This window comes from Monodon monoceros, unplaced genomic scaffold (genome assembly GCF_005190385.1).
Source record: "Monodon monoceros isolate NGI ecotype Baffin Bay Population unplaced genomic scaffold, NGI_Narwhal_1 Super_Scaffold_16, whole genome shotgun sequence".
NCBI lineage: Eukaryota > Metazoa > Chordata > Mammalia > Artiodactyla > Monodontidae > Monodon > Monodon monoceros.
The window spans coordinates 95,921,069-95,941,010 of record NW_021703772.1 but is presented as its reverse complement, the minus strand read 5'-3'; the positions used below and the strand labels follow the sequence as shown (position 1 = coordinate 95,941,010).

Sequence of the window (19,942 nt, the reverse complement as noted above, 5' to 3'; positions counted from 1 at the left end):
TGAGCTAACATAAATAAAATAATTAAGTCCAGCACCCAGGATATTGTAAATGCTCTGTAATGTTAGTCGCTATTATTATTATTATCAATGCCACTAATTCAAATAGGAACTAAAAACCATATGGAATATTTTAAAGTCATCTGATTTTTCTGTAACACCATCGTTTCACACAATGTGATGACACATTGAGCGGAGTGTGTAATTGGTCCCCCTCTTTCCATCGCAGAATTCAGTATCCTGTATGACAGAGCTACTCTATCCTAAACCAGTGGCTGGATCCTGGCCTCTTTCCCTCCATCAGAACACACTGGTTCTGTGCTTCATTCTCTCAAAATCTTTTCTCAACCCAACGACAATTGTACAAGCTGATTCCATTTATGTCAGTGCTTTCAAGTGACATAATACAGCTCACTTGAGCACTTACAAACGAATTTTAATTCTAGAATTGCAGTACCACTCAGCACTCACGTTTAAGGTAGCAACGTAGCCGAGCAAAGGATAAGGCCCTTATTAGAAGCAGGCTGTAAACATTATATGAGGACCCTGGTGTTTCTGCTCGGTTTAAGTTACACTGACTTCCAATCATGCATTTTATCTGTTGGCAGGAATACGTAGGTGCCCAATGAATGTTACCTTTGGTGATAATAAAACAAAAGCCTAACTTTCAAAAGTGAAATATCCAAAAGGCCATTGTCTGCATTCTTGGCAGAGGCCAGGGAGCCAGTTTTCCCAAGTCAGCAGCCCCTGAGGAGGCTGGCCAGGGGCCAATTCCCAGGGCTGGCGCATTCCTGGGACCTGGCAAGTGGCCACTGGGCCCCTGTTTCCTTTTGCGTTCTCTTTATGTCGTGGAAAATCTTTCCCGCTTCGACCCCTCCGAGTCTTTCTTCCCCCATCGAAGTAAAGAGAGGGAGTCACATGGGAAATGATCCCCAGTCCCCTCCCCAAATCTCATCTCCCACTGCTCTGAGCTGGCACAGCTCAGAGCAACTGAAGGCATCAGGCAAACAAAGGGGGCTCTGGGGCCCGGTCCTCCAGCCTGGGGCCCAAGAGCCAGCCGGCCCCTGTGCACAGGGGGTCATTGTACACTCGCTTGGAAGACTGTGGGCACCTCTGGAAGCCTTTCGAATAAATGCCTGTTATAAATAGACATTGGCTGGGTTTCAAGGGTGACAGCAGTAGGCCAAAAGTCCCAGAAAAAATATAACGCTCCATATAAGAAGGTCTGGAGTACAGCTCATTAACAGGGGCCTACGGACCCAGCCACTGCAGGCAGAAGAAACGAATCCAAGGTTTGGTCAGGCACAACCTGTGGTTAACACCTGGGTGAGCATTTCTGGCTGATACCATCATGGAGACACTATTCAGTTTTTACACATCATATATGAATATATGCAAACCACACATTAAAAAAACATCTTTTCTGAATGCCCCCTTCCATCTGCAGACAAAGAAGCTGCCATCTGGAGGCCCCGCATCAGCCAGCTCTGCATATTTTCGGCACAGAGGAGACCGCACGCCACCCACTGTGCCGTGTGCTCTCCGTGAATCCTTTCCGTTCATTCTCCTAACGTTCTCCTCCTTCCAGGAGGAGATTAGCACCTCTGCCTATGGATGAGAGCACAGAGGCTCAGAGGAGGTAAGCAGCATGGCCAAGCTGACACAGGCCAGGCTGGTGAACTGGGCAGGTTGAGATTCCCATCCGCTTCAGACTGATCCTCCAGCCCGCCCATGCTCTTTCCACTATATTGCACGGCCTCCGGTTCCACTGGACCCTTTAAAAGGAGTACTCTGTACACAGGGGGCTCTGAGCGCATGCTTCTTCCTGAAGCTGCCACTGCGGCGCATATGTTTGATCAGCTGAAGTTTAGCAGGTAGGAGCTGCACCGGGGCCGGAACAGCAAGATCTTTCATTTGCATAGAGTCCTACCACCGCCAGAGCAACCTCTTGTTCTTTTTTTTTTTTCGGTGTCAATGGTGACTTTATTATGCACATAAATTATGTGGAGTCACAGACTGACTCTTTTCATCACTAATTATTTTTTTTAATTGAAGTATAGTTAATTCACAATGTTGCCTTAGTTTCAAGTGTACAGCAAACTGATCCGGCTTTATATATATATATATATATATATATACACACACACACGCATATATATATATGTATAAAATATCTATTCTTTTTCAGATTCTTTTCCATTATAGGTTATTACAAGATACTGAGTAGAGTTCCCTGTGCTGTACAGTAAGTCCTTGTTGTTTATCTGCTTTATATATAGTCGTGGGTATATGTTAATCCCAAACTCCTAATTTATCCCTCTCCCCGCTTTCCCCTTTGGTGGCCGTAAGGTTGTTTTCTATGTCTGTGAGTCAATTACTGTTTTGTAAATAAGTTCATGTGTATCATTTTTTAGATTCACTTATAAGTGAGATCACATGACATCTGTGTTTCTCTGTCTGACTTCACTTAACATGATAACCTCTTGTTCTTTATTTTACTTTGGCTTCATGGCAACCCCACTACTGAACACACAGAGGTTCAGAGAGTTTCAAAGACTTGCCGAGGGCCACACATCTACTAAAGGGGTCACCTCAAGTTCAAGCCTACAGACTTCAAGTTCTGATGCAGTGATTAGTCCACTATATCGCACGCCTTGTACTCCAGACAACACGTACATAGCCCCGCACCGGGCATTTTTATCAGGACCCTGGCAGAGAAGACCATGCTCCTGGCCACATGCAACTTGTCTTCTGAAGGTGTGACATCATAATGTTCAGGTCAAACCAAGTTGGCGAATCTGACTAGAAAGTAACAGGCAGGGACCCATTTCTAACAATATACCAATAATAAACTAGTCTGACTTAGGATAGCGTTATCTTCTCATACCAGAAATGTCAGAAGAGAGGGCCTGAGGGGGGGCATCTATCACACAGGATACGTACACTGAATACATCCTGTCGGCCCCTACACACCCACTCCCCACCCTTCTCTACCTTGCTCTGGGCCCCAGTGCTCTGAGGGTCCCCTTTCTCTCCGGTTTCCAACTGGGTTCGACAAATGGGAGGTACCAGCAGGAGCCTGGAGAGTGGGAGGGGACCACGGTGGGAGTTTTCACGCCCTGGTGCTGACGCCCTCCCTGTTGGTTGTCTGCGTCCTTCCATCCAAGGTGACATCTCCTGCCAAGTGCCTCCCTCCCTGTGGCCACATGGTTCTCTGGTCACCACCTCCTCTCCCCTGCCCTTCCAGGCCTAGCATGGTAATGGCTCCCCGCTTGTTTCTAACCTCGGGTGCTGCACTGTGGTCATGTAAGTTCCCTGCATCCCATCACCGCTTGGTAAAAAGGCTCTTTACTAAACTCTCCTCCATCATGTGGCTCCATGTGCCATCTGTTTCCTTCTAGAACCTCGATGGATGTAGTAAGTAAGGAAGCAAGATTGTGGTTGAAACGTCTTTGTAGGCAAAACTATGGACACTTATTCAGGTCCTCCTAAGAGGATGACAAGTGTTAACTGTATGGTCAGGCCACTCAAGATGGCTGTTCTCTTGTTCTCTGTACATCCCCTGCTCTGACCAGTGAGTACTTCACCTACACCCTACTCACGTGACTGACCTTCCTGCATTCTTGCGCCAGGCCCCAGCTAGCAACTGTTCTTATCAAAGGGGCGGTGAGGGGCGTGCCCCTCTACTTGTTTCCCTGGTAACTAATGAGCCCACATGACATCAATTCCCCTATAACTGGTAATCTCCCCTCCCCACCCTAGGAGCTAAGACTGCCGCCAGGCGTGCGCTGCACAGGGTAGGGTGTCGCTTCAGACGTGTAAAAACTCCCCCGTCTGTTAAACCACTGATGTCTCTGTTGCTGACTCCAGGCTCTTTCCTCGGTCTTGAAGCTGGGCGAGTACAGACCTTATAGGCCTGCGGGGTGCAGCCCAACACTAACCATGTGAGTGAGTTACCCTCACTTCCTCCTTGCTGCACCTCACCAAACGGGAATGGGGTCAGACGTTCTGTAGAACGGCAAACTTGGCCCAGGAGATCTCCAAATAGCTCCTCCCACCACCATCTAGCTAGGATTCCATCCAGGGAGGAAGGAAGGACAGTCAGCTCTAGCTGCGTCCCAGTCGTATCTAGTCGGTGCCTTCAAGGACGTCAGCTCAGCGTTGTACCCACCCACGCCGATTCCTGCCAGCCTTCGAGGCCTCACCGTCTCCAGGGGTGGCAGGCCTCTGACCACAGCTCTGCCTCACAGAAAGGCCAACAGCCCCTGAGCCTGCTTATTGCTGGCTCTGACAGATGGATCCCAGAATTCACTAGACCAAATGATTTTATTTCCCTCAACACATGCGTGAGAGCAGTCAATGGATTAACTGTATTAGGAAACCTACCAAGCCGAAGACAACTGCTTCTAACTAAGAACCAAAAAGGTGCTGAAAGACAGAAGGCAAGCAAACCTCAGAGGCATCTTTGGAAATGGACAATTATGATCCATTAAGCCTAGTTAAGGGACTGAAATTTATGAGGAGGAAACATCTGGAGCTGCCTGGAATGCAAAGGAACCAGAAGGAACCACTGTTTGGGCTTGTAGAGAGCAGCCCAGACAAATGGGATCCTGTGTTAGGTGAAAACTGCAAAATCCGTACGTGAGAGGGACGGAGTCGAGGCAGTGCATCTGGTATTAAGTGAAACGTTTTAATATGATGGCTCCTGGATTTGCTCTTGAAATATTAATTGAAATTGGGATGAATATGAGCACTGTCATATGAATAGAAAACTGGCAGGAAGATGATAAACACTGGCTAAGCTGAGCCAAGTCAGTGGAACACGGCGATGCAACAGAAAGTAATGAAAATGCTGCCAAATTCATAGCCATGAGCCCTGTGGATGCTTAATAAATATTAGTTGATAATAATGAACTAGAGTACAGGGTGGTAAATCAGTGTGAGACAGTTAAGCTGCTGAAATACAGCTAATATATATAGAGTTGGTATAACACACACTGATAAATGAATGCGAAGAAAGGAAAATAAACGTGATTTATCTGTGAGGTGCATTTTGCCTGGCACCAGGATGTACGGGTAAGAGAATATTAATAGAAGGGTGGGGAGGGGTGGCTAGAGGGGACAAAAGGAAAGTTAAGATGGTAATTCAGGATCACAATAGCGCTTTCTTAGGGTCTCTGGCGGTTCCTCCCAGGCGCCTTGGAGTTCTATTGTTCTTTTAAGACACTGCGGCTTTCTCAATAAATTTCTGCTTCCAGGCACTCAGAGACACCATAGATTAATCTGGACCAACTTCCTAGAGGGGGATATGAAAGCTCTCCTCCTTGGTAAGTCCGCCCTGATCAATATAGCCAGAGAGCAAACTCTCCTTCCTGAATCCCATCACTGCTGGTATTACTATGATTTCTGTATATGTGATTAGATTTTTTAAGCAGAAAAAAAAAAAAGCAGAAACCATGCCTTGCGTTCTTAGCACTCACCCCACCGTGCTTCAAACCTAGCAGGTGCTCAATTCCTGGGCTGATCCATTAGAAACTCTGGAAAGGAAAGCAAGCACCTATCAGAGAGGATACCCAGCTACCTTTTGGGTTTGAGGACCTGCTTCTAAGGAGATTGATGAAAGCGCTACCTCTTGTTATGGACAAAGCACTCAAGAGTTCGCCGCGGCAACGATCCTAGGCTACCAGAGGATGATGCAGAAAACTCAGTTGCCATGGAAACTTGTATGATCTGATGACTCCCATTATTGAAAGATGATGAGATACCAGGAGAATGACAAGCAGATCTCTGATCCCTAAAACAACACAGAACATGCTCAGCAAATGTTTTTCCTCATTTGTACTTATTTCTTCTGTAGAGGCAGTATGATTTCATCATCTACCCATAACACAGCATTTGCAAAGCCTTTCAAAATGTTTCCCGTTTTGAGTTAGTGATCTCTGAGACGCTACGTAGGCACAGGGCTATCTCCGAGGCAAGCAGACAACACTCATGGCAGCAGCTGAGCACAGGTGATGGAATCGGGTGCTGCTGAGATCCTGCTCTGTGACCTGGGCAAGGGATGCCATCTGTGTGCAGGTGCTATGGACCAGACTTGCTAGATTAATGGCAGGTGGAGCCACTTAACCATCCTTGAGTCAGATGTCTTTGAGAATCTGATTATACCTGTGGACTTGCTCCCCAGAAAAGTACACATACGCATATACACATAAAATCTAATATAATACATTTCAGAGAATTTAAACCTCTGCAATCTTCTCATAAATTTGCCCTATCAGGTACCTTGGGACTCAAGAGGGCCCAGATACCAAGTTAAAAGTCTCTGATGTATAATAATAAAAACTTTACACACACATTAGACTCATCCTGGGGCAAACCAGAAAAGCAGGGTGTCATCTACTCTCCCAACCTTCTCAACCAGCACTCAGTGCCTTCTCCAGGTAGTTCCATCTTCCCCCATATCCAGTGTCTCCTGCTGGTGGCTGCTTGCCCATGAACTGCTTCTCACTGGTACATTCACTCATTCATTCATTTCACGGAGTGTTTTCTATGCGTCAGACTTTAGGGATGCAAATGTGAGTATGACAATGCTCTTATCTTCAAGGAGCTTGCAGTTCAGTTCAGTCTGGATTGACTGTGCTCCCCAGGGGACAATCAGCCATGCCTGGAGACAATTTTGGTCATCACAACTGAAGGAGGAGAGCTATTGGCATCTAGTAGGTAGAGTCCAGGGATGCTGCTACACATCCTACAAAGCACAGGACAGCCACCACAGCAAAGAAATACAGGCCCCAGAACGTCAGTAGTGCCTCGGTTGAGGTTCTACAGTAGACAGGCATGTGCCCAAGTGGTAAATGCAGAGATAAAGGTCAGCAGTGAGTATTACGGCAACTCAGGAAAGGACATTTTAATAAGAACTTGGAAAGATACCATTACGATGGCAGTCTGCCTGATTTTCAGTGATTAGAGAAAGGAAATAAGAAGGGAGAGAAGACACGTTCAGGGGGAGCCATCACCATAATAAAGGCAGACCCTCCTTTGGGCAGCGTCAGGTGAAGGAGCACCAATTGCAGAGGGTGGGTAAACAAATGACATATTTTGGGAATCTCCTCATGGGAAATGATGCTGGCTCCCTAACCATCTCCATCAGCCAGTGGCCCAGTCAAAAGAAGGTACAGCCATTTGACAGGATCATCACTCAAGTTATAAAGCCTGTTGCATACTGGGGGTGCTATATTTGGAGGTGCCCCATCATTCACCAGTTCCTCCCTACTCTACTGCCATTCTAATCAATAATTCCACCTTGGTTTGTACATGTCACGCCACAATCGGTCCTTATATGGCTAAAAATATTAAATTACAGATCTATGATATTATATATATGTATATATCGTATTATATATGTATATATCACATTTATATCTATATATATCTATATATAGATATATATAGATATATAGATATACATATAAAATAAATTTTAATCTCTATAGAAGTTGGTTCCAAGACCCAGTTAATCTGAAAAAGCACAAGACGAGAAATTAAGCCTAGACCAAGTTTTGACACATGCATTTCTTATTCTTTATAACCCTCCCCCTCCAACCTCTGCCCCTTTGACAATTCTTTCGTCAAAATCAGGCTTCTGATACCAGGAGGCAGAAATATGGCAGATGTGCTAAAGGACATGTAAACCTCTAGCCCTGTTGAGGCTGGGGCTCTTTAAGGTTGGGAAGCATCATGTGAGGAGCTCCCAGTCACTGGCAAAAAAGGCTTTCTGCTTCCAAGCTGTACAGCTCAGCGTAGTCCAGAGGTAGACACACCTGAGTTGAAATCCCAACTCCATCACTCACTCTAATTCCCTTTGCAGTCCTATAGCGTTGAGGAAGTTGATGAGCTTATTAAGCTTCTGATTTCTCATTTGTAAACGGGAATAATTAGAGTTCTTACCTTAAAGGGTTGGCCTGAGTATTAAATGACAGTTTCCACCTAAAGCACTGAGCGGAGTGCCTGGCACACAGTAAGCCTCAAAAAATTGCCGCTATTATTACTAAGGGAAGGAAGCCCTCCTGGTCGACATCCGATGCGTGATTCTCTGCCTGAACACTGTCTGCTAAGGTGGCTTCTGTGTTCGACTCAGCCAGCCCCACTGCTGACACACCGCAGGCCCACCACCTGGGCATATCCTACAGCTGCTCCTCTGTCCTATTCTCCATTCAGACTCCATCCTCAGCAGCAGCATTGCTCAAATCTTTAATCTCCCTCCCAGCGTTGTTCTTGCCGGGTTCTGATCTCTTTCTGTTTGCCCGGAGCCCCTTTACAATGCTTAGCAACCAAGTGTTGTGGGCTGTGCCCACCTGGCCAAGCCTCCCCTGTCTTCCCCCAGCTCATCTGCCCCAAATCTATCCATAGTCCCCAAAGATCTGTGCTGCTGGAGGGCAGCTGGACAGGGCATTTCTCCAGCATCCTCTTGACCTGCCATGATGGACTCAGCTAGGCTGGTGGGCAGATTCACTGGGTAACTATCCATGTAAGGATCTTACACTTCTTAAGCTCTACCACTGCTCACTTTCAAAGGGAACAGTCAAAGATTCAGCATACTACTTTAGAAAGGTTACTAGCCCAGACCGAAGCTGGCCTGTTTTCCACTGTTGCTTTTTCCTTAAAAAGAGGCCTTGGTTGGATCCTCAGACATCACCATACCTTCCAACATCTGGCTCTGGTGCATGGTCTGTTCTTAGGACATCTAGGAGATGGCTAAGAGAACTGTCCTTTTTTTAGGGGGAATGAAGCAGTCGGGAAATAAAAAGCTTGCTCTCATTCCTTGACCCTCCTCCACTTGATGATCATTTGGGAAATCTCAAACAATCTTGACATCAGAGAACAAATGTCAGGCTTCCCAGAGGGCAGCTTGGTCTTTGCCCAGCGGTCAGAGGCACTGAGTAAACCCTACTTTATATATGCTTCCTTTAGTGGAAGAGGTCAAAGGCAGCTGGGATCTGAGTAGCTAGAAACCTTCTCCAGCAACCTGGTAGTTTCTGCACAGCATCCCTCTGGTGAAGGGTAGTCTAACTATAGCACCAACAAAGTCGGGGTAGCTACAGAAATGCCTGGAGCATTTACAAGATACAGATACTTTCCTGAGTACTTACAATCCAATGGCCGCTGTGAACAACACTAACCATGCCCATACTTTGCGTTTAGAAAAAGTCTCAGCGAGTCTGGACCTTTCTAAAACCTTTCCCTTTCCTCAACTTCTTGAGAACCTGCGTCTTTGCATGACGCCTCAACCCGCCTCTTTGCCTGCCTCGGGGTACTATCTGTCCTGAGGGTAAACACAAATAACTACCCAGAAAGTTAGCACTCAGGAAAAGCCAACATGGACCCTCAAGCTTCCCATTTCTCTAATGTGTTCAGATAGCCTTCAGAATCCAGCCTGCTGCTGTCTTTGTAAATAAAGTTTTATTGGCATATAAGCCCCACCCACTGATCCCTGTCTTGTCTGTGTCCTCTCTCCCCTACGACCATAGAGTTGAGTTGTTGTGACTGCTCATTGAGCCTGCAAAGCCTCAACTCTTCACTCTGTGGCCTTTTACAGAGATTGCTGACACCTGCTTTGAATAACTTCCAGTCACTAAACAGGGTGGCGGGGTTGGGGGGAAGGAATAACTGAAGATAAAACAACGGAAGTTTAAATTTGCGTGTCAGTCAGGGCTCTGTCTGTGCGTGTGTGTGTGTGTGTGTGTGTGTGTGTGTGTAAATAAAGAGATTTATTATGAGAGAATGTTCTTGTGATAACAGAGGCTGAGAAGTCCCATAGCTGTCTGGGAGCTGGAGGCCCAGGAAAACTGATGGTATAGTTGACTCCAAACCCCAAGGCTTGGGAATGAGGGAGCCAATGATACAGGTCTGAGTCCAAAGGCCTGTAGAACAGCCATGGAGCAGCCATGTCTGAGGCCAGAGAAAGTGGATGTCCCAGCTCGTGCAGAGAGCAAATTCGCCCATCCTCTGCTTTTTTGTTCTGTGCAGGCCTTCAGCAGATCAGATTACCCACCCACACTGGTTAAGGCAGTCTTCTTTGTTCAGCCTACCAATGCAAATGCTAATCTCTTCTGGAAGCATCCGCACAGACACACCCAGAAATAATGTTTTGCCAGCTATCTGGGTATCCCTTAGCCCAGTTGAGTTGACATATAAAATTAACCATCACAATTTGATATAAGGAAGAAGTTTTCCTGGGAAAAAAATAATTCAGCAATGAAATGAGTTGTCACCAAGGGGTTTAGGACAATCTCCTTGGGTTGCCTTTCTTCTTTTTTTTAAAATTTATTTTTATTTTTTGGCCGTGCCATGCAGCGTGTGGGATCTGAGTTCCCCAACCAGGGATTGAACCCGTGCCCCACGCACTGGAAGCGTGGGGTCTTAACCACTGGACCCCCAGGGAAGTCCGTCTTTCTTCTCTTCTATCCCAATCTTTACCTATCGAATTCTCACCATTGCTTCAAAGCACAGATCTAACAACAGCTACTGCATGGTGCCTCCTTACATCCTCCCAGAATGATCTCAAGTCCTGTCACTGTCAACGTCACCCCTGTGTATCTTCTCCATGTTCTGTTATTTTTCCTGCTTATTAGATCAGCTTCTACAAATAAACTGTAAACACTTCGAGAAGGAATATTTCCTCATATCAGTCAGGGTCACCCTGCAGGAAGAGGATGACACACTCAAACCACTTAATTGAGGAGATTTTGGTGAAGGCACTGTTGATTCAAGTGTGGGCAGACCTAAAGCAAACCAGCATGAGATGGGCTGGCAACACCCAGGAGTCGTTACTACCAAAAAGCCTGAAGGGGCCTGGGGAGAGAGAAGGTGCCACAACACAGAGAGCTGTGGTTGTAATTGCAGCTAAGGTTGTGGGAGACAGCTGCCCAACTAAAGCTGTGGCCCTAGGCAGAGTAGCCCTGTCACTGTGGTCCACAGCCAGGCAGGGAGAGAGCAGGAAAACGATGACCTCGACTTCTCTTTCCTCCCAACCTGGGATGGCCTTCTAGGTCAGCCCATTGGCCAAACTCAGTGAGATGTCAGAAGGCCAGGGATTCTTTGAACAAGGCCCACGTGGTACATCCTCCAGGGGTGCACAGCCAGGTAGAGAAGGATGGACTGGATCTGGAGGGGGAAATGGCAACTATCCAGCACATCCCGTGGCTACTAAAGCATCTCAAATATAAAGCAGGTTTTCAGTGATGTTTGTTGATTGACAGAGTTAATGTGAGCCTGTGGAAGGCCTAATTACTCTAATGATTTGGATGCAAACCATCCAGAGGCTGAAGGATGAATCGAAGGACCTGTGAGGGGGCTTCCCTGCTGCCACGAGTCTGTCAAAAGTGCACTCTGTCAGATGTGAGGATCTAATATGGCCACTGTTTTGTCTTCCTTTCAGTGGGGGAGAAAAGATTGGGGTACCACATGGAATTCATCACTCATGAGAGAAACTGTTACTCCTATCTGTGCTTAAACGCAAAAAGTATTTTCCCCCCAAATTAAAAGAGAATCTTTGCTCTTGAAATGTGAGCTGGAAAAACGTTCACTCCCTGGCCTGCTCGTCAGCTAAACGCTAGCACAGCTACAAGTGTCAAACAGCTATACATGCAGCCTATTTGCAGAGATGATTCCTGAAGATAAAAAAGCAGTGTGAAATGCTGACTTTTTCTGATCAGAAAGCATCCTGGGGTGGGCTGAAGAGTTTTGGGTCAGGAAGAGGCTCCAGTTTCTGGGGTGATTTTTATTGTTATCAGAGAGAAGACTGTACTTTCCATGAATACGCGGCTACTTGGCATACTCCTACCGGGAGAGGCCAACGTGTCCTCGCTTGTCTTTCTCTCCGTGTCTTTACGCCTCACATTGAAACACATTTTTCATTTCAGTTTCACTTCCCCTGTCACGTTCTTCTTTAAAAGGATGATTCATCAAGTCAAAAATCAGCAACATCAAAGGATACTTTAGCGTTACTAGGGTGCACGCATGCCCAGACACACACACACACACACACACACACACACATGCTCTCAAACCCTCCCACGTGTCACGTCCTGAAAGCAAAATTGTGACTAAGGACCACAAACTCACATCCCCCAGTTGGAGCTTTTTTTCAGTACTTGGACTGTGAGGTTTTTTTATTCTGTGGTTCCTCCAGCATAACATTTTTAAAACTGTTGCAGGGGAGCTACTCAACACTTCATGATTTGATTATGTGAAATAAAAAGTGTAATGAAGTTAATAGCGCCTTATTCTTGCGGTACATTCTAAGGAGTTTTTTTGCCTGCAAAATCTGAAAGTGGAAATTACCTCTGGGCCCTCTGACTCTCAAAAATATGGGTGATAACCATTACGGCAGTGGAATGTCGACTTAAGAGCTTAGTATGTTTCTCTTTCCTCTGCTCAGTTTTCCAAAGGATCTTCTCTTACTGGGTTATTATTGGAGAATGAAAGACAAGGAACTGCAGTGGCAGGTCAGAAACCTCACTTCTGCTCTTGGTTGCATCCTACTTGTGCAGCCTCAGGAAAAGCATCTAAACCTGCTGATGATTAAGTACTTTTTAGGCAGAGTGAGGGGACTGGATAACCCATTCCCAATTTGGATTCTTCGATTTAAAAATAACATAGAATAGAAAAAAAATAAATTAAAAAAATGAAAAACAAAACTAACATAGAATCGAATAGAATAATAAAACTAAAAAGAAAATGAGTTGGGAATGAAGAGTGCGTGATATGGTGCCAGTGTTTCTTTCTTTTTCTTTTTTTCCTTGTATTTCCCAGCAACCCTGATCTAGAATCATCCCTGTGTGCTTCCTGCCTAGTTATTTGTGTGGTTTCGGCACAGAGCCAAAGAGGAGGACAAGGTCTTGGGTTCAAGTCCTTTACAGGCCAGTCAGCTTTAATCTCTTCCCCTATTTGTGTCTGTCTCTCTGACAGTCACAATAAACTTCACTAGGGTCTTTCAATGGGTCTCACACCCTAAAAACCAATCCTCTTGCTGTCATCGTCCCAATAGTGGCATCTTATGTGAGGGCAGAACATAACGGTAAAACAGAAGGCAAAATCGTAGTCACATGGCCTACCCTGTATAACGATGAATAGCATTCAAGCATCCCTGTACCTTGGGCCAGTCATAGGAGAACGAATTCTTTTTCAGGGTTTTCCCAAGAGGCACATGCAGATGTCACATTCAATCTGCCTCTAGTAAACAAGGAAGACGTTTCACTAGTGTAAAAACTCTCCTAAGCATCATTTAGGGAGATTTAACAGGATGACGTTTCTCAGGTGGTACCAAGCAACAAGTTCTCCTTTTCCCAACGTTCTTTTGTGCTGGAAGTCAAGAAACAGATCCACAGTCCCCACAAGACTCAGGCTAGAGCCACATGCCAATGGGAACGCAAGCTTGATTTGGGATTTTCAGCCAGCAGAGGTAATACGACGGCTTCGATTTATGCTCACGGTCAAGTCTGTCCTTAAGGAAAATTTAAACATGGCAAAAATTTCATTGAATCTCCTCTGATTTTCAGATGCCCAGTGCCCTCGTGATAATCCACGTCCCCTCCCCTCCTTGCGCCAGCCCAGCCTTGCATGCTGGCACTCTGTGCTCTGTATCCTTTTCTTTACCAACTCCCTCAACAAAATTCTGCTCATCTGTCTGACATCTGGGAATGATCCAAGGCCTTCTATTAATGAGTGCTACTGTGAATGACTAAAAGACAATAGCTTAGCATGCTTGCTTTTATAGGGTCTTTGTATCTTCTCTGGGACCTAAGGCCAAATTGGGGGCTTTAGGGATTAATCAGCAAGGATGATACTTCTGTGTTAAGAGAACCTTTCTTGGGCTGCTCCTACTATATATACTACATGAGTGCCTAGCTAGGCGTAAGACAGACCTTACTGGCAGGTTGATATGTAAGAAGTGTTTCCTTTGGCAAAGAAAAGAAGGAGAGGCTGAGAAATTATCTTTTTATCCTAAGTTTCCCTAGAAGTTGCAAAGGGTATAGACATAAACACACACACACACACACACACACACACACACACAATTTTCACTGCACTGTACCTGGAGACAGAAAGACCTCAGAAATGAGAAGAGGGCATGCCAACTGGGAGGAGAACTTAAAACCCTATAAGAGTTCTTAGCCTCTGAAGGTATGCTGCCCGGTACAGAGCTCACAGAGACACAGAAGAACTAGACACAAAAGTTAAATGCAACTCTTTTCTCAATTCCCAGAAACTCACACTTATGAACAGTTTGTGACGTGAAGCCTCAGCAATCACAGGGTAACTAGCTAATCTAGACACCGACAGAGCAAGTCCTACAGCAGCAGAACTGGAAGAGGGCAACTAATAAATCAACAAATATTTTATTGGATACCTACTCTGACCCCAACTCCAGGCCCGAAGCTGGGAGGACACAAATGAATAAAGCACATCCCTAAATGTCATGCCAAAGAAGGTACTAAGCTACCTTTCTACTTGAGTAGATGACCAAAAGAGTAAAGAATGACTTGCTTCATTTGATTTTTTACTCTGTTCAGATGCATCATTGAGTAGGTGACCCCAAACATCTCAGATCAGACTGTGAAAGACTGGCCAACCTTCAGAAATCAGTGACTTTTGGAGTCTGTTTCCTTGGACTAACCAGATCCTCATACACGAAAGCAGACCCAACCAAATTGTTAAGAATGATGCTCATCAGTATTCAAACTTTTAGAAAGAAAGTTTATGGGCCATTGAACAAATTTACATACCCAAGATCTCAGAGATTTTCTTCGCTCTTCAGTATTTGAAACTCTAGTGAATTCTTGTTCAACTTACCCGCAGAGTTAAGATAAATGGGTGATAGAACAACTATATACTAGCTTGGCATTTGGTATCAGCTGTACAGTAGTGTTTTTGTATGGGTTAAAGTTTACTTCAGCTGGAATTAATGTAATTATATATAATGCTGACAGATTAGGACATTTGCCTGTTAGGACACTACACAAACATTCCAATAGTTTGCTGGCTTTTGACTTTGTAAAAAATAAGTGAAACAAAAATCCCAGGAGATATTGTTAATGGGGTAACTGGAATAGAGGTTTTGAAAGCACAGGGTTCAGGAAATCACAGTCAAAGAATAATGCATTTTAAGCCAAAACATATAGTGGTAAATGAATATTTAGTACTTACCACAAGACTGCTATCTAGAGACAGCCTTTTTCCAAAGTCCCTTTTCTCAAGCTGTCTCTTTCCCTCCATGAGTGAAGTTATTTATTTTCCTTTGTGATTTATAAGAATTCCCCTTCTGTTTCCAGGGTCACTGCAAAAAGTGAACATGTGTTTTACCATCCGAGCGAACAGTGTTTAGACCCCTGTTGTTCACTTTCTAACCAGGAGCAAGTGTTGAAGCCAAAAATACCCAGACCCAAATCATAAGTTTAGAACTGGGTTCTCTCGACTCCAAAACCCTCGCCCGCTGCCAAGGTCGGAGTCGTCTTTGTGGAGGCCCCTGTGTTTTCACAGGTTTTACTAATGGAGTCGCGGAATGGGTTTGCAGGTCTAATCAGCAGACCGTGGAAAAAAGCAAACAGTCCGTTTCATGCCACACTTGTTTCACACCCGTCCTCTCTCTATCCGCCAGCATCATTCTGTTGCTGTGCACAGGGACGCTGTCCGCAAATTCCATGAGAGCAAATGGACAAAGCCACGCTCCATATCCAAGACCTGCTGAGTCCAAGACCCAGTAAGGGGAAGGTGAAACATGAACATTATTGTCAATATTTAATTCAAAAATAATTTAAACCTATTTAAGGAACATTACAAGAGACATTTGCTTTGGGAAAGGTTGAATCCACATGAATGGTCATGGCATCATTATCGTGAGTAAGTATTTGAACACCCACTGCATTTCACCAAATCAGATAGAGTTAATCCCTGCACTCCACTGAGATTGTTTGCTCTAGAATGACTGGGTATTCTGGTTAGTAAGGATGCATTAGATGTATTAAATACTAGCTTCCAGTTTTTACCGAGATGTAAAATGCTTGAAATGAAATAGGTTTGAACCCAGACTTTCCTACGCATTAGCCAAGTGAACTTGGACAAGTCATTTAGGCTCTCTGAAGCTCATCTTTCTCCACTGCAAAAACAGATAACAGATGGCCATCAAATGACGTATATAAAAATGGTTTAAAGGCGATAAATGACAACTTACATTTAAGTTCTAATTATGCACGGATAACATTAAAAACCAGTTAACCTTAAATACAAGTCGACATAATTTAATATGCCTCTGATGGCTCAGAAGGCACTGTGAGGTACAGGAATTGCTCATAATTCGCAAAAAACACGTTTTATATCAGCCATTGAACAGCCGACATAGAAGAGCTGAGCTTAATAAAATGCTAAACCAATCAGTTTCTGACACAATTGAGAAGGAATATTTTTTAGAATTATTTCAACTGCTCCAAGTTTAACGAGGATGCAACAGACGGGACCTCACAGCCTATACACAGTATGTGGCCTCTTTCTCTTGGTTTCCTCTACCAGGAAGAGGGTTGAGACAGCTGTGCCCCAGGCAGGGTTTGCCCACATTATAGTCGGTTGTAGGAAACTGATGGGCTTCTTTTCCATTTTAATCATTCCATCTCTCACTTTCAGGAACACTCACTTTAATTCATTACTGGTCCACTCAGAAACTCCACTCTGACTTCAGGATAAAATCCAAAGTTTTCAACCTCATGTTCAGGGTCTAATTCCTGCCAACCAGGCTTTACAATCTCCAAACACACGAAGAACATTCCCGAAACCACACTTCAGATCATGCCTCCATCTGGTCTAATCCTCCCTTTGCCCCCGTGCCTGGCTCAGATCCCCGATCCTTCCCAAAACCTTCTGCATCACTCCATTTGGCAACGATTCCTTTCCCTCCCAAGGTTCATAGAAGTCCTTAGGGACCTTAGTAATCACCTTCATCACCTGGGTCAGTTCTTTAACTATAGTCAGTTCTTAATATCTGCTTGTTGGTAGGGCCTAAGAGTTAAAAACCAACAAAGCACTGGCAGCATTTGTCAGAAGAAAGTTAGTTCTATGCTAATAGTATAGGCCAAACGATTAGTTAACTGAAATTTATTTGGGGGCTGTCTTTCGTGCTTTCAGCTGTTCCCACCCACTTTGCAAACCCCTTCTCATCCCGGGGACTCTATGCACTGGTGGCTCAGAATACTCTCTGTGATGATCAGTCCAGCTACAGAGACTACTCAGGCCCTGAGATTCCCCCATCCAACAAAAGCATGCCCTCCTGAGTCTTACATTCCCAAGAGCCTTGGGGTTTAATAGATCACAATAGATGATACTTTGGCATTTAGCTCATGTTTATTAAGTGCTTAATGAATGGAGGACTCAGTACTTTGATGTTGGTGACACAGCACGTAAATAGAGACCAAGCCCCTGCCTTTGTGGAGATTACATTCTAGTGGGAGGATACAGAAAACAAATAAGCAAACAACTCCAAACCACGAACAGTACCTGCTATGAAGGAAACAACCCGCTGAGACTGGTGTAACTGAGGGTCAAGTGTGTGAAAAGGGAAGCAAAGTTTAGACAGAATGGTAAGGGTATGAGCTGCCATATAAAAACATGGGTAGAGAGCAGTCCAGGGCTTTCCAGGTGGTTCAGTGTTTAAGAATCCGCCTGCCAGTGCAAGGTACACGGGTTCGAGCCCTGGTCCGCGAAGATCCCACACGCCACGGAGCAACTAAGCCCACGCGCTACAACTACTGAGCCTGAGCTCTAGAGCCCACATGCCGCAACTACTGAGCCCACACACCACAACCACTGAGGCTCCTGCACTCTAGGGCCCATGTGCCACAACTACTGAGCCCACGTGCTACAACTACTGAAGCCTGCGTGCCTAGAGCCTGTGCTCTGCAAGAAGAGAAACCACCGCAATGAGAAACCCGCGCACTGCAACAAACAGTAGCCTCCGCTCACCAAAGCCCACGCACAGCAACACAGACCCAACGGAGTGAAAAAAAAAAGCATTCCAAGGTAGAGGGGCCAGTCTTTCTGCTGGGAAGGAGCTGGTAAAGAGGTTTGTGTGCCCTAAAGCAAACTAGGAAGAGAACGTGTGAAAAAAGTTCTGAGATTTAAGTAACAACTAGTTCACACAGGGTCTCATTGGCCAAGGTGACTTGTTTATTCTAAATACAATGGTTAATCTTCAGGTTTGATTCTCTACTTCACCCCTTACTCGCTGATCACATTACATTATTTAACCTATTTAAGCTCCAGTTGGTTCATCTATGAAAGGACACTAATAACAGGACCTTCTTCCTAGTAGGGTTGTTGTGATGATTAATGAGATGATCCACTGAAAGATCACATAGTGGGACTGAAACCAAGTCCCCCTAAAACCGAGTTCCTCTGCTGAGTTTATGATTAAAGTCTCTATCCAAAACGTTATTCCCTTTCTTGTCCAACACCTGTTCTCCTCAAGATTGAGGAGTATCAAAGAAAAGGGGGAATTGAAGCCAAGCAGGACCCTGTGGCGCTCCTGGGTACAAATCTTTTCCATGTCCCCCTATTTTGTAGGAAATATGCTTCATTCAGCCTCCTTAACCTTCCCTGAGTTCCAAAGGGCAGATTCGAACAGTTGCTAATCAGGGAAGGGAGGGGATGCAGAAACAAAGAAGGAGCAGTCAAGAAACAATAGTGCAGCCTTGAGACAGGGCCCTGGTTCCTCCACAAGGAATATACAGAACAGTATCTTTGAGTTCTTCTGCAGGAACTAAGGTCCCCACCCAGGTGGAAGATGGTAACTCCAAGCTGAGCACAAGATTCCTGGAGTGCCACCCTGTTACCTCACCACCAACCAATCAGAAGAAAGCCATACACCCTACATCCCTCACCCCAAATTTTGCCTCTGAACACTTTTCCCCAAAAACCATCAGGGAGGCTTTGCTGGTGGCACAGTGGTAAAGAATCCACCTGCCAGTTCAGGGGACATGGGTTCGAGCCCTGGGCCAGGAAGATCCCATATGCCGCAGAGCAGCTAAGCCCACGCGCCACAGAGCAACTAAGCCCATTCACCACAACTACTGAAGCCCGCGTGCCTAGAGTCCATGCTCTGCAACAAGAGAAACCACGGCAGTGAGAAGCCTGTGCACTTCAACGAAGAGTAGCCCCCACTCGCCACAACTAGAGAAAGCCCCCACGCAGTAATGAAGACCCAACACAGCCATAAATAAATAAATAAATAAATAAATAAATTTATTTTTTAAAAAAACAGCAGGAAGTTCAGGGGTTTTGAGCATGAGCCACCCTTTCTCCTTGCTTGGCCCTGCAATAAACCTTTCCTTGCTCCAAAAATAAAATAAAGTAAATAAAGATCACATAGTACGTAAGCTTTAAATGTTAGATATATTCATTATCCCTTCTGGTATATATGATTCAACTCATTAAGAAGCAACTCTAGTGACTGAATTTTTTGCTCTGTAATAAGCTGATGAAGCCGTCATTGGGAAATGGAGATCCTTTTGACAGTTCCTGAACAGGCTAGTATGCTACGTGGAAGGCTGATTGAACAGCTTAACCTGGTCAATTTCTTTTCACGTTTTATGATGCTAATTATATAGGCAAAGATTGACATTCAAAACATTTAGCAACTGATACGGCCTAGGTATTGACTGATCAGAAGGGCACAGTGAAAGGCAATAAGCAGCTATAGCACTACATCCTGGCCAATTATCAGCTTAAGTATATGTATAGTAGTATATGTACTACCTCTACCCCAAGAACTTGAAAATTTGTGAATTAAACCATAAAACGAGCATAGAGAGGATCAAAGTAAGTTGTCCAAAAGGATCAAAGCAAGGCCACCCAAAAGAAACAAATGGCAAGCAGGTTGTGTCAGTATGAAAAGAGGAGG

At 45.0% G+C, this 19,942-nt stretch overlaps 1 protein-coding gene across 6 annotated transcripts in view; it reads right to left on the bottom strand.

The window, feature by feature from the left end:
• The window catches only part of NCKAP5 (NCK associated protein 5), a 1,052,051-nt gene that overhangs the window by 890,217 nt on the left and 141,892 nt on the right, over nucleotides 1–19,942 (bottom strand). For 5 of the 6 annotated variants that reach the window (XR_003793798.1, XM_029224397.1, XM_029224398.1 and 2 more), the window contains exon 2: nucleotides 15,205–15,334. Coding sequence is in view for 4 of the 6 variants with exons in the window: in XM_029224397.1 (XP_029080230.1) it covers nucleotides 15,205–15,273 (69 nt within the window). In the remaining 2 variants the exon portion in view is untranslated. Of the gene's footprint in view, nucleotides 1–15,204; nucleotides 15,335–19,942 lie in introns of those variants that run through there. The other variant, XM_029224407.1, reaches the window with a different exon arrangement.